At 56.5% G+C, this 12,382-nt stretch overlaps 3 protein-coding genes across 3 annotated transcripts; 2 read left to right on the top strand and 1 right to left on the bottom strand.

The window, feature by feature from the left end:
- Positions 1–5,939: 5,939 nt before the first annotated feature.
- COL26b_004609 (uncharacterized protein) lies at positions 5,940–7,147 on the top strand (the record flags this gene model as incomplete). The annotated part of the gene is made up of 2 exons (XM_053177480.1): positions 5,940–5,963; positions 6,023–7,147. The coding sequence occupies 2 exons, from the start codon at positions 5,940–5,942 to the stop codon at positions 7,145–7,147; spliced, it is 1,149 nt and encodes a 382-aa protein (XP_053038594.1).
- A 1,250-nt stretch (positions 7,148–8,397) lies between these two features.
- Positions 8,398–9,457, top strand: COL26b_004608 (uncharacterized protein; the record flags this gene model as incomplete). The annotated part of the gene is made up of 2 exons (XM_053177479.1): positions 8,398–8,631; positions 8,687–9,457. The coding sequence occupies 2 exons, from the start codon at positions 8,398–8,400 to the stop codon at positions 9,455–9,457; spliced, it is 1,005 nt and encodes a 334-aa protein (XP_053038593.1).
- Positions 9,458–9,561: 104 nt separating this feature from the next.
- Positions 9,562–12,178, bottom strand: MAN9 (Beta-mannosidase B; the record flags this gene model as incomplete). Its single annotated transcript, XM_053177478.1, has 2 exons — positions 9,562–11,607; positions 11,660–12,178. The coding sequence occupies 2 exons, from the start codon at positions 12,176–12,178 to the stop codon at positions 9,562–9,564; spliced, it is 2,565 nt and encodes an 854-aa protein (XP_053038592.1).
- Positions 12,179–12,382: the final 204 nt, after the last annotated feature.

Genomic DNA, 12,382 nt, shown 5'->3' with positions numbered 1-12,382 from the left:
GCCGAAATCATGCGTTGCAAAGCCGCGCCGCCTCCGGCTACATCGCCAACATGGCCGGTTAGGTCACCATGCAGCACAGCCCGCATCAGCCAACATGGCCGCATCTTGACCAGCCAACAGCGGTCCGAGCGATCTGCGTCCTTGAACTCATCGAGTCTGCGGTAGTACTGAAGGTTTAAGTCCATTGCCGTCATTCGGGGGTCTGCACTGCATGCCGGCATGTCGTCAGAACCAACCAGCGTGAGAAACGACACCGAGAAAAAGAAATGTTATACTTTGCTGCCATCCAACACAGATGCAAGCCCGTTTCCAATCGCCCACTCACACCGCGCAGAACTCCACGATGTCACCACAGCATGCTAATCAGGCTTTTGATGTGGCGTGGAGTGCTCGGGGTCTGCGTGTCAAGATGCCGAGTCGTCCGGGGATGGGCAGAAAGCGGCCCAAGAACTCAAGTTGGTTGTATCCCCGGTCCTTTTGGAGGCCCCCTTTTTCCATTTATCTCACCGTTGGTTACATAGTGTCTTTAAGATCACGCCTCTGACGTTCCATTAATACACTTCCCTCCGGCCTCCAACATTTCTAGCTGCTGTTAGAGTTCTGACTCAAGCATTACTCGCATACCCGAGAAAACGTCTGACTGCTTCTTTGCTTTGGTTATTGATCGCAATCGAAAGTAGGTGGTTATGGACGGAGGGTTCGACCGCATCTTTCGAGCTGGGGCCCAAGATCCTTTCTTGTGGTCGGGCAAAGAGGATGATGAGAGTGATCTCGGGTAAAAGCTGGTCCTGGCTTCATTCGGGGGCAGAACTGACATCTCTTAGACCCTTTATATACCCATACACCACTCTGGATGATGAGACGGTGAACCCGGTGTCGTTGCACTCCTCAGATATCACCTCAACCTCATTCCTTGGGACTGACGTGTACCCGCGTTTGTAGACGCCGGGGGACACATCCTTTTCAGGAGACAGTGGTTCGGGAGATTCTGAGGAGCCTGTGACGCCTCCTCATCGGGTAGAAAGCCAGCCTGTTCAGGAGAAGACCTATCGCACCAAACGAAGCAAAGGGCCGGTGTTTTGCATTCATTGCGGCCTCTGCTTCCCTAGGAACACAGAGCTCAAGTAATATTACCCTTCATTTACATGCTCTCCCAAAGCTGACACGCTGGTCCGTCTTCTCAGCAAGCATAACAAAAGACTTCACAACAAACCCAGAATACCTTGCCCGGTTCCAGGGTGCCATATTCAGTTCTTTTCAGACAACAAGAAAATGTATCGACATGTTCGGAGTGCTCACCCAGTGTATGCTGCTAACCCGAAGAACAACATTCCAAGCGATGGCGGGCCGTGTCCTTTCAATGGCTGTGTCAAAAAATGCACCCGTCGAGACAATCTAATGCGCCATATCAGAGAGAAGCACCAACACATGGGTAGGGGCAAGGGGGTTCTTGGAAATATGTAGCTCAATGTACACGGCCTGTCAATTTGTTCCAAGGTCTTGGATGACCACGATCAGCTACTTATGTGCTCTTAAAAAATGTTGACAATTCTGAAAGCCCCAAGAATTTGCTATTCGAGTGAACGCTGTTAGCTATCTAGGCGTGTGGTAATCATAGATAACAGACACATAATGGCAGGGACGATGACAGACATGATTCAATACGTAAAGGTAAGCTGACTCCGTCTGGTCAACTGAAGGTATCCGCCCAGATAGCAGAACTCAGACCATTAAATGACCTACCTAAGGATTAACATGAGCCCCTTGGCCCTTCCGAAAGCATTGGCTTTTTATCTGCACTGAAGGCTTTAGAAAGATCCAGGTCGCTTTCTGCCATCGTGTGGACGCCCTTGAGTTCAAGAGGTCATAGCCATAGATCTGAGGAGAAGAATGAATATACATAAAGAGATTGATTTTATATAGCCTAAACTACACGCATAATCATGCCCCGGGAAACGTCTTACACGTGACAAACAATAGTTCTTTTGGGAGGAAAATGAGCCTGATGTGCCGCACCAGCCTCAGCTGAAGTGCTGCCTATTTGCGGCGATTGAAGCTGAATTGAAGTCGATGACATAACGGTGCAATACAGCCCAATCGCTTGTCTGCACAAGATCACACGGCATGCAGGTGGCGGAAGAAGACATGGGGACCAGGCCGTGGCTGACCACCTTTTTCTCCAGAATACCTGTGCCGCATGCTAAGCATTTAAGAAGTTGCCTTCCCCATCCCTGAGAACGGACCCTTGCGGCTACATTGCTCCAAAACAAACGAAAAAACAGCACTCTGTTTGCCTATTGTGAGGAGTTTCACGATCCTTTTGATCAAGAAGCAATTCGTTTTCAGTATGCTCACTGCCTCTGAAATTTGCGCAAGGCTACCTCCCCTCCTATCGAGGATATATCAAATCCTGATGTTAGTGGGATCGGAGTACGTCACCATGGATAATGTTCGCGAGTGTGGTTAACACTGACTATGCGCAAGGTCATGATCGGGTTTGTGGGCACAGGGTGGTTGCTGATCTTCCTTCTGATCATCTATTACATCTTTGGGCACGATCCTCAGCTTGACCCTCTTCGAACAATGGATCAACGCGGCCAGGAGTACCAAAGCCGGAATCAGGTGGACATAACTCTTCACGTCATTCTTAGCTGAGGTATGTTGAGGCCTGCTCTCGATCGATTTCCCCTCTATTTGTTTGCACACTGACTTTCTTCGGCAGGTATTTTGGATTTCCGTCACAGCGACGTGGGGTCTGACCAGACTACTCGAAGTTCGCGGGAGTTCATCACTTGAGGAGAACACGTGGACTTTCGGGCAGGTGGCCGCTGTAGTTTTACTTGCCAGCCCTCTGTTCATTTTGTTAGAAAGCCTCCCCAATCTTTGTGAGTTTAGAAAAAGTCTTTCACATTTTATACAATGGCTTTCCATCTTGTCGACGCCCTTTTTTTTGGTATTAAGCAAAGCAGAGACCTAATGAGAATAAAACCATAAAGATCAATCTTTCCGCGACCTAAACCTGGGTAAACTCCAAAATATTCAATCAAAGATGACACAACGCCGTGTAGATCATCTAGATGTTCTGCTTAATCCCACATTGTCTTGGTGTCTCTCAACAACTCGAATCGTTACAATTCTTCACGCTTCCTTCACCATTATTCTGGTCGCTATGCTGTTCATTATGTCTGCCGGCGGGAAAATGACTTTGTCAGAGCAGCTCAGCCTGGTTGTTCCATTCTATGGCTTATATCAGCCGGTGTTATCAGTTGGCATATTATTACTAGGCTTTGAGATGGAGGGTTGGGGGGCATTTCCAGCCCGAGGGAAGCTTCTTTTCTTCCCCTATCTTCTACTATCAGCGGGAATAGTGGGAGTATCTACTGCATGCTTATGCCAGATGATTGCCCCCGAATTCATATATACTTGGAGCGGTTTAGGTTGGGCAAGCCTAGGGTGTCTAGTGCTGTGCTACGTTTCCTACGTCGTCACTGGTATCTTTTCGTTATGCTCTACAGAGCGCAGATGTGCAGAGCAGGATCTAGGTAGGGCTGGGAGTCCATAAACATCCCTAGGCCGGGAATAGGCATAAGCTTATCTAAGATTTCTACGTTTCTAGCAATTTTCTTGACCTTGGGTCGAGTTTCTCACATGCGTCCTTGTTTCAGAAGCACTCATTTTAGCTAAGGAGAATGACACAATGTACAGCAAATGATCGAGGCTAACAATCTTCAAATCCTAGAGTCAAGGTAGAGCCAATTCTGATCAGCAGGGGAACATCCTCTACACTTGCGGAAGAAAATGTTGAAAGACCTTCGATTGATAGACTCTCTCTGAGAAGCTTTCTATTTACTCTGTTTTGAGTAGAGATAAAAAGAAAGCCTGAAGACTATTAGCTAAGAACAGCAAAATTCAGAACCTTCGCCGAGGCGCACCAGGTCAACCGAGCCTGGAAGAGGTCCTGTGAGAGTTGTAGGCATCGACAGCCCACCAGCCCCATGTGAAATGGCATGACAGTGGCGTGCCCTGGATGCTTTAGGTAACCGCGGAGCATTTAGCAGTGGACTTTGAGGAGTCAGTTCCCCGGATCGACAGGTTCCCCTGCAGGCGTCCCAAGGCGGCTGCTTTCTTTGCGGGAGGGGGTTCCGAAAGTCAAGTGGCAGTTCGGGTAGGACAGGAACATAAATATGGCAGCGGCCCCCTTTGGATTACACTTTCAAGAGTTGGAGCATGCATGTCATCGGCATCGATAAAGCCTTCAGTTCTTGGAAAGAACCACCATCGAATCGTCCCGAACAGCGAGTTCCCGAGCACACCACCAGTCCAAACACGAATCCTACGATACGTTGAGCCGATGTCAGCCCCCCTACTTCTCCCATGTTAGCATGGTTGATTCACAAGAGATACGAACAACATGGATCGTAAGAAGAAGGAAGGCAACATGATTTGAAGCACAAAAGAGGACAGCTGGTCTGGGGCCTCAACAGAAAAATAGGGGTTATGGAGCCCGCTAAGACCAACACGAGGGAGCAGCAAAAGTTTGCTGCAACACATGACGGCTGGGCTGGTCTCAAAACAACGTGACGGTTGGAGATGAACTCGACCGAGAAAAGACAGCAGGAGGTAAGAAATGAGCGGTAAGTGGAAAAAGCGTGGGAGTATTGGCAGCATGACCCAAGGGATTTTTCATCCATGTTCCGGTGCAGGTGGTGTCCCCCACTGTCACTGTACAGGCGGTGCAGTGGAGGGCCCCGGATCTGTGAGCAACCCACGGCTCACCCCACTGGAACCCAGCTCCCGGATTCAATTGGGAGCTTCCCATTGGGGCGGGTAAAGTGCTGGATAAATAGAGGCAGGACGCTAAAGCCGGGCCAGTGCCGTTGCGCACCTATCCTGTCGGGCCCGGGGTGGCACCTTCCCACCTTCTAGGTCGGTACCCACGTACATTCCCAGCAGTGGCAGTGGTGCCCCTCCTTCCCTATGACGCGCCCCTCCAAAAAGTTCACGAGACAAGCAACAACGTGGGAGAGAGAAGGAGCTCCCTGGCAGCTTCTTTCCTTCTTTCCAGGCGCAGTTGCCAGGTGCAGTTGGCATCCGCACCTGCCTCCCCCGCCACCCCGCCGCGGCGATAGCTCCTTCCTTCCTCCAAGCCGGCGGAAAGCACGATGCGACAGGCAAGTGCAAGAGTCGAGACCGGGCGACCGCCGCTTAGCATGGCAGAATTTGGGAAAGAGGCAGGGAGGCAGGTCCGGCGCATGGATAATGTCGTCGATGCAAATTGGAGCATCCCGCTTCTTTTTTTTCCCAGACGCGCCTCAATGAGCGAACAATGAGGGGCACACAGCAGCTCGCGGCAGCTGCTGTCACTCGCTCACCTCAACACTATCAGCAGCGCAAGTCAAGCCAACACCGACACGACACCGACGCCAACGACGGGACACCACCACGCCGGCTGCCGACCGACCGACTTCCAATATTGCACCAATTTTTGTTGTTTTCACTCACTTTTCCCGCCAGATCCCATCCCATCCCGGCGACCAACCTGCTACGTCCGCCCCTCGTCTCCATCTCCAGCAGATTCCCCATTTCTATTCCAGTCCATCGTCCACTCCGCCATCCCCTCCAAGCTCCCCGTCCAATCCCAGTCAGCAGGCGTCGCGAAGCGGGCCAGGGCCGGTGTCATAGTTATTTAATCCATTGCGCGCCGGGCAACCGTCTGGACAGCTGTGCCTTGCTCATTGCTTCTCTCTTTTCATCCCTCGACATTCGTCCTCTGTGTCTCCTCTCCGTGCTTCCCTTACGATACCCCTCCCGTTCTTCGGATTGTGACCTTTGCGACCAACTGTCTAATTAGCTTCTCTCCTCGGTGAAACGACACCCGACCCCTCCAAAACCGCAAACTCAGATCCCCAACGACAACTCCTCCCCGCACAACCGTCACAATGGCCGGCACCGAAGGCAAGAGCGTGAGTTTCCCCTTGACGACAGCCTCTATCTCCAAGGCCACAGGAACTAACCTTTCCAGAACCTTTCCTTCATCCTCAACAAGCCCCACGACGTCGAGTTCGCCGAGCGCCCCGTCCCCAAGCTCTCCGACCCCCACGATGTCCTCGTCGCCGTCAACTACACCGGTATCTGCGGCTCCGACGTCCACTACTGGGAGCACGGTGCCATTGGCCACTTTGTCGTCAAGGACCCCATGGTCCTCGGCCACGAGTCCGCTGGTACCGTCGTCCAGGTCGGTGACGCCGTGAAGACCCTCAAGGCTGGCGACCGCATCGCCCTCGAGCCCGGCTACCCCTGCCGCCGCTGCGAGAACTGCCTGGCCGGCCGCTACAACCTGTGCCCCGAGATGCGCTTCGCCGCTACCCCGCCTTACCACGGCACCCTGACCGGTTTCTGGACCGCCCCCTCCGACTTCTGCTTCAAGCTCCCCGACAATGTCTCCCTGCAGGAGGGTGCTCTCATCGAGCCCCTCGCTGTCGCCGTCCACATTACCAAGCAGGCCGACATCAGCCCCGGCGCCAGCGTCGTCGTGATGGGTGCCGGCCCCGTCGGTCTGCTCTGCGCTGCCGTCGCAAAGGCATTCGGTGCCACCAAGGTCGTCAGTGTCGACATTGTCCAGTCCAAGCTGGACTTCGCCAAGGACTTCGCTTCCACCCACACCTACCTCTCCCAGCGCGTCTCCGCCGAGGAGAACGCCAAGGCTTTGATCAAGCAGTGTGATCTCGGTGCTGGCGCTGACGTCGTCATCGACGCCAGCGGTGCTGAGCCCTCCATTCAGACCTCTCTGCACGTTGTCAAGATGGGCGGCAACTACGTCCAGGGCGGTATGGGTAAGGCCGACATCACCTTCCCCATCATGGCCTTGTGCTTGAAGGAGGTTACCGCTCGTGGCAGCTTCCGCTACGGCCCTGGTGACTATAAGCTTGCCATTGACCTTGTCGCCAACGGCAGCGTCAACGTCAAGAAGCTCATCACCGGCATTGTCAGCTTCAAGCAGGCTGAGGAGGCTTTCAAGAAGGTCAAGGAGGGCGAGGTCATCAAGATCCTCATCGCCGGCCCCAACGAGAAGGTCGAGACCGAGCTCAGCACATCTGTCGATCCCAAGAAGGCCGCCGCGAGCGGTGGGCAGGGCGGATGCTGCTGAAGATGATATGGAACAAAACTAACGGCGGAGTCGGCGTGCGGAAGACGAAAAGTGGGCGTATGGGCGGTTGGCGATCTATTTCACGGCGCATGCAGCATGTTGGGTCTGACTGAGGGGCACGTAACTGGCATATATGATTCAAATGACGATTTATTCTACTATCCCACCCTGTCCACAACGGCAATGCCAACGCTCATCATGAACCAGATTGGTCACTCAACGCCTACAGCCGGGCGTGGTACGACAATCTACGCCCGGCATAGCTAGCGTCGGCTAATGAAACGCACAGCACCAAAGATTCTCGGCCGGCAAGCAGGCATGCCAGGTTGCAAGATTTCAACGAGGCTGTCGATGCCACAGCCCATGTCGACAGTAGATAACGGATACTGGCAGACCACTTGCAACGGCGAAGCGACACTGGGTACTCACTATCTCGAGCCCCATTTCCCCATACCAGCTAGTGCCCAAAAGACTCAAAAGAAACGAGAAACTGCGCAAGACTCTGCACTCCCGTTCAGCTGAAGACGCCACACCAGACTAACGGCCACAAGCATCAACTCCAGCTCCCGAACCGGCCTAGCTCGGCGCCCCGGGTCCCACTCATTCCGCCCTCTGCCCCCGGTCCCCGCGGAATATGTCTGATATTTCCCAACATGGTCGGCTCTGGCTGCCGTCTAAGACACGAACATCGCGAGTCACAGCACAACATCGCTCTCGCGGACGACTCATCGGCGGGACACCATCCAGCGCGTGCATGTGCAATGAGAAGACCTACCGGCACCGCAGCCCTGCCAAGACGAACCATGTCAAGCCACGCAGAAGCTGAACAACCCCTCCCCTGGCCGTTTCTAGCGCTTCAGCCCACAGTTGGGCATTCTCCTTGACGAGCACCACAAAACAAGCCTCTGTCTGCCTGTAGATCTGAGAGCCTCGCGCGGAGGTTAACTCTTTGCAAGCGGCTAAGGAAGGACCCTGCAGGAGCGCCATCAGGCACCCCAGAGAACACGAGCGATAACGGACAGCTTCATTGGGCGTCGACAGATGAGATGGCGTCCCCTCCCTTGACTCGTCTCAAGCCTTCATTCCTCCAAGATCCTCAGCCCATCTCAGCCCATAAGTATGCTCAAACCGCCCAGTCATGGCGTACTCGCATCTCTTGACTTCAACTCCTCCACTTTAGATCGTGATTTCGCAGGCCCTCATCGAGCCGTGTCATCAACCTTCAGACATACACCGCAGCCGCCATCGTGATGGAAAGCACCCAACAGCCTCACCCGCAGCCGCAGGCTCAAGCGGCACCGCAGCAGCATCATGTACCACAGCAGCATCACGTCTCGTCCTCTGACACAGCCATCATCACGACCCCGGTATGGCTGACCGTCATCCGCGGGTTCCAGTTCTTCTTTTCAATCATCATCCTCGGCCTCGCAGCAGCCATCATCCACTGGGTCTACATGGACGAACTCGGTCTTGCAGTAGCAATCGTACGTCCTCATCCCCCACTTACACACCCCCACTCAACTAACACAAACCCCCAAGTCTCTCTTCACGTGGATCATCGTCGTCTACTCCCTCTTCACAGAAAAGATCCCCGGCCTCCGCAAGGCGTACCAGATCTACGCCGTCCTCGCCCTGGACCTCTTCCTCTGCATCCTCTGGCTGAGCACCATGGGCGCCGCCGCCGCCCGCCGGAGCACCTTCGTCGTCCCCGTCAACGCGTCCTGCTCCTCGGACGGCTCCGCCGTCAACTCGGGCGTCTGCACCGTCGTCAAGCGCTACATCATCATGGGCAACGGCGCCCTGGCCATGCTCTCCGCCATTGCGGGTCTCTCCGCGCTTGAGCTCATCATCTTCCTGGTCACCTTCATCTGGACGCTCGTCACGTTCCTCAAGTGGCGCAAGACGAATGCTCCGGCTGCCGCGGCGGGTGCTAGCCAGGGCGAGATCCAGATGGAGACGAAGCAGCCTCTGTACTCCCAGTCGACGTACACCCAGGTCCCGCAGCAGCAACAGCAAGTCCCTCAGCAGCAGCAGCAGCAGTATTACCCTCCTCAACAACAGCAGCAATACCAGCAGCCTCCTCAGCAGTATCAACAGCCCCCTCAGCAGTACCAGCAGCAGCCGCAGCAGCCGTACCAGGAGATGCCGGCTCAGGGGTACGAGCAGCAGCAGCACCACCAGCAGCCGCAGCAGCCGCAGCAGTACCAGCAGCAACCTCCGTATAACCCCTCTCCCGTCTCGGCGCCGGGGTCCCCGCCGCCCCAGGGGCAGAACTACCCCTATCCTCCCCAGCCTCAGGAGCTGCGCTAGACTCACCATGTGCCAAAACCAAAAGAATGATGTGATGGATTATGTTGTGCAGGACGGAATGGATATTAAGACCTTTTTAATCAATGATACCTCAACTCTATCTCTCAATTAAGCATGCCCAGATACCGTGTCTCAATCTTGAACCCCTCGCCCGCGCCCGTGACCGCAATCTCAACCACCTCGCCGGGTACAATGTCCACCAGGTTATCCCCAAACACCACCGCGTCGTCCTCGCACTCCAACGCCACGCCCTTGACGGGCACCTCGGCGCTGACCTTGACCACGCCCTCGTCAACCACCGCCTTAAGCTCCTTCGGCTTCTGCAGGTGGAGGTACTTGAGCGGCTCGGGCCAGTTCACGTACCGCGCGACCTGCTTCCCGTCCTGTACGAGGTACGCCGCAACAACCGTCCTGGCCTCGTCGCCCTTCTGCCGCGCGGGAACCTTGAACGCCGCGATCTCGGTCGACCTGTTCTCCGGCAGGACGATGCCCCCCGCGACGATCTCCGAGTACGTCTCCTCGCCCGTCTCGACGTCCCACGCCTTGACCAGGCAATCCACCGTCAGATCCGCCAGCTGCAGGTTCGACCCCCAGATCTCAATCTGGTGCGTCACCTCGACGTCGACGCGCGTGTACTTGTCCCTTGCGTGGCGGTGCTCGCGGCGCGTGATGCCGACGGACAGCGGCGCCATCTCGCGCTTGACGGTGAAGTAGGCGTGCTTCGGGCGGAGGTAGTAGTCGCAGATGGCCCACGAGGTGACGGGCCAGCAGTCGTTGATCTGCCAGACGAGGGCGCCGCCGCAGTACTCGCGGCCGGGGCCCTTCCACTGGCGCTTCCACAGGCGGTACGCGGAGGCGAGGCACTCGGCCTGCATCAGCTGCGTGCAGTAGACGAAGTGCTCGAGCGGGTCCGGGGCGTAGCGGAAGTTCTCGACCAGATACAAGGCGATGCGCCGCTCGTGGCCGTCGGCCTTGTTGTGGAAGTCGATGGTGGAGGACTGCGGGTAGCGGTCGGGGTCGTCGCGGCCAAGGGGGAGGAAGGCGTCGATGGTCTTGACGGAGGGGAAGGCCTCCATGCCGAACTCGGACACGAAGCGGCCGACGAGTTTGTCGAAGTTTTGGTACTTCTCCTGGGTGCCGTGCCAGACGTTCCACTGGTGCAGGTCGCCAACCGTCGGGTCGCGCGTGTTGTCGCCGGACCAGGGGGAGCCGAAGTGGTAGTAGACGTCCGGGATGAGGTCCTTGCAGGCGTCGACGAGGATCTTCTCGTAGATGTAGCGCGCGGGGAAGTCGGTCTTGAGCCAGTTGTCGGGGTCCTTGTCGGCGAGGTCGTAGGTGAGGTTCTCGCTCTCGGCGTACTGGTAGTCCTCGTTGTTGCCGGCCCAGATGACGATGGAGGGGTGGTGGCGGAGCATCTTGACGTTCTCGCGGGCCTCGCGGTCGATGGACTGCAGGAGGGCGGGCCAGGCGGGGTAGTTGCCGCAGCCGAACATAAAGTCCTGCCAGACGAGGATGCCGAGCTCGTCGCAGGCGTCGTAGAAGGCCTGTTCCTCGTAGATGCCGCCGCCCCAGACGCGGACCATGAGCTGGTTGCCGTCGGCGAGGAGGCGGACCCAGTCGCGGTAGCGGTCTGCGGAGATGCGGGGGATGAAGTTGTCGGCGGGGATCCAGTCGCTGCCGCCGCAGAAGACGGGGACGTTGTTGACCTGGAAGAAGAAGGAGGTGCCGGGCTGCTCCTTGACGGGACGCTGGACGAGCTCGACCTTGCGGATGCCCATCTTCTTGGAGAGCGAGTCGACTTCGGCGGCGGAGGAGGAGAGGAGGGTCGCGGTGACGGTGTAGAGGGGCTGCGCGCCGTAGCGGACGGGGTACCATAGCGCCGGGTCTTGGATGTGGAAGGTGGCGGCGACGTCGGCGTCGGGCTGGGCGTCGACGGTCTCGGAGGCGACGGGCTTGTCGTTGAGGGAGACGTCGAAGCGGACCTTGGACGCCTTGCCCTCTGTCGTGGCGTGGGCGACCACTTTGGCGGACTTGAGGGACGGGTCGACGGTTGTCTCGAAATAGAGGTCGGAGAGGCGGGAGGCGTATACTTCGAGATTGATGGGCCGCCAGGGGCCGCATGTCAGGAGCGTCGGGCCCCAGTCCCAGCCCTGGGTTGGTGTTAGTGAGGATCTCATGAGCGAGAGGTAGAATGAGGCGTACCCAGTGATATTGAGCTTTGCGAACCGCCAGCCGCGAGTTGTCGCCGTTCCAGCAGCCCCATTTGTGGTCGGGATACTTCTCCACCAGCTTCCATCCGCGGAGGTAGGCGCTGTCAAAGGTGATTTCAAGCTCATTCTCACCACCGTCCTTCTTCAGCACGGACGTGACGTCGACGCGCTCCGGGGTGAACATGTTGTCCGACTCGAGGATGGTCTCGCCGTTCAGCACGACGGTGGCAAAGGTATCCAGACCGTCAAAGGCCAACACAGCCTTGGCACCCTCCGGGACGGCGTCCGGGGAGGCGAAGGTGGTCCTGTACAGCCATTGGGCCTCGCCGATCCACTGGACGTCGAGCTCGTTCTTGCCGATGAAGGGGTCGGGGATGACGCCGTGGTGGATGAGGTCGAGGTGGACGTTTGTGGGGAACTGGCTGACGGGGAGCAGTTTGGCGTCTTGCTTGTCGGCCTGCTTGAAGTGCCAGTTCTTGTCGATGGGCGTCACGCTCCGGGGGGCTGCCATTGTGCTTTGGGACGTGTTAGCTGCGCTGGAGCGGTGTGGCAGGCTCGCGCGGAGGCGCATTGTGAAAGAATTAGGAATGGTAGAATGCCAATTGAGGGTATAAGAGAGCTGCCACTCACGAGGTAGATGCTGGGCGGTGGACTGCTTAAGAGGACGGCGGATGACGAGACGATGTCGGATGGATGCGCACCGAGCGTCGTGCCC

The sequence above is a fragment of the Colletotrichum chrysophilum genome (genome assembly GCF_026319265.1).
Source record: "Colletotrichum chrysophilum strain AFK26 chromosome Unknown scaffold_28, whole genome shotgun sequence".
Lineage (NCBI taxonomy): Eukaryota > Fungi > Ascomycota > Sordariomycetes > Glomerellales > Glomerellaceae > Colletotrichum > Colletotrichum chrysophilum.
Note: the sequence above shows the minus strand (reverse complement) of the source record. Positions and strands in the feature narration are given on the sequence as shown.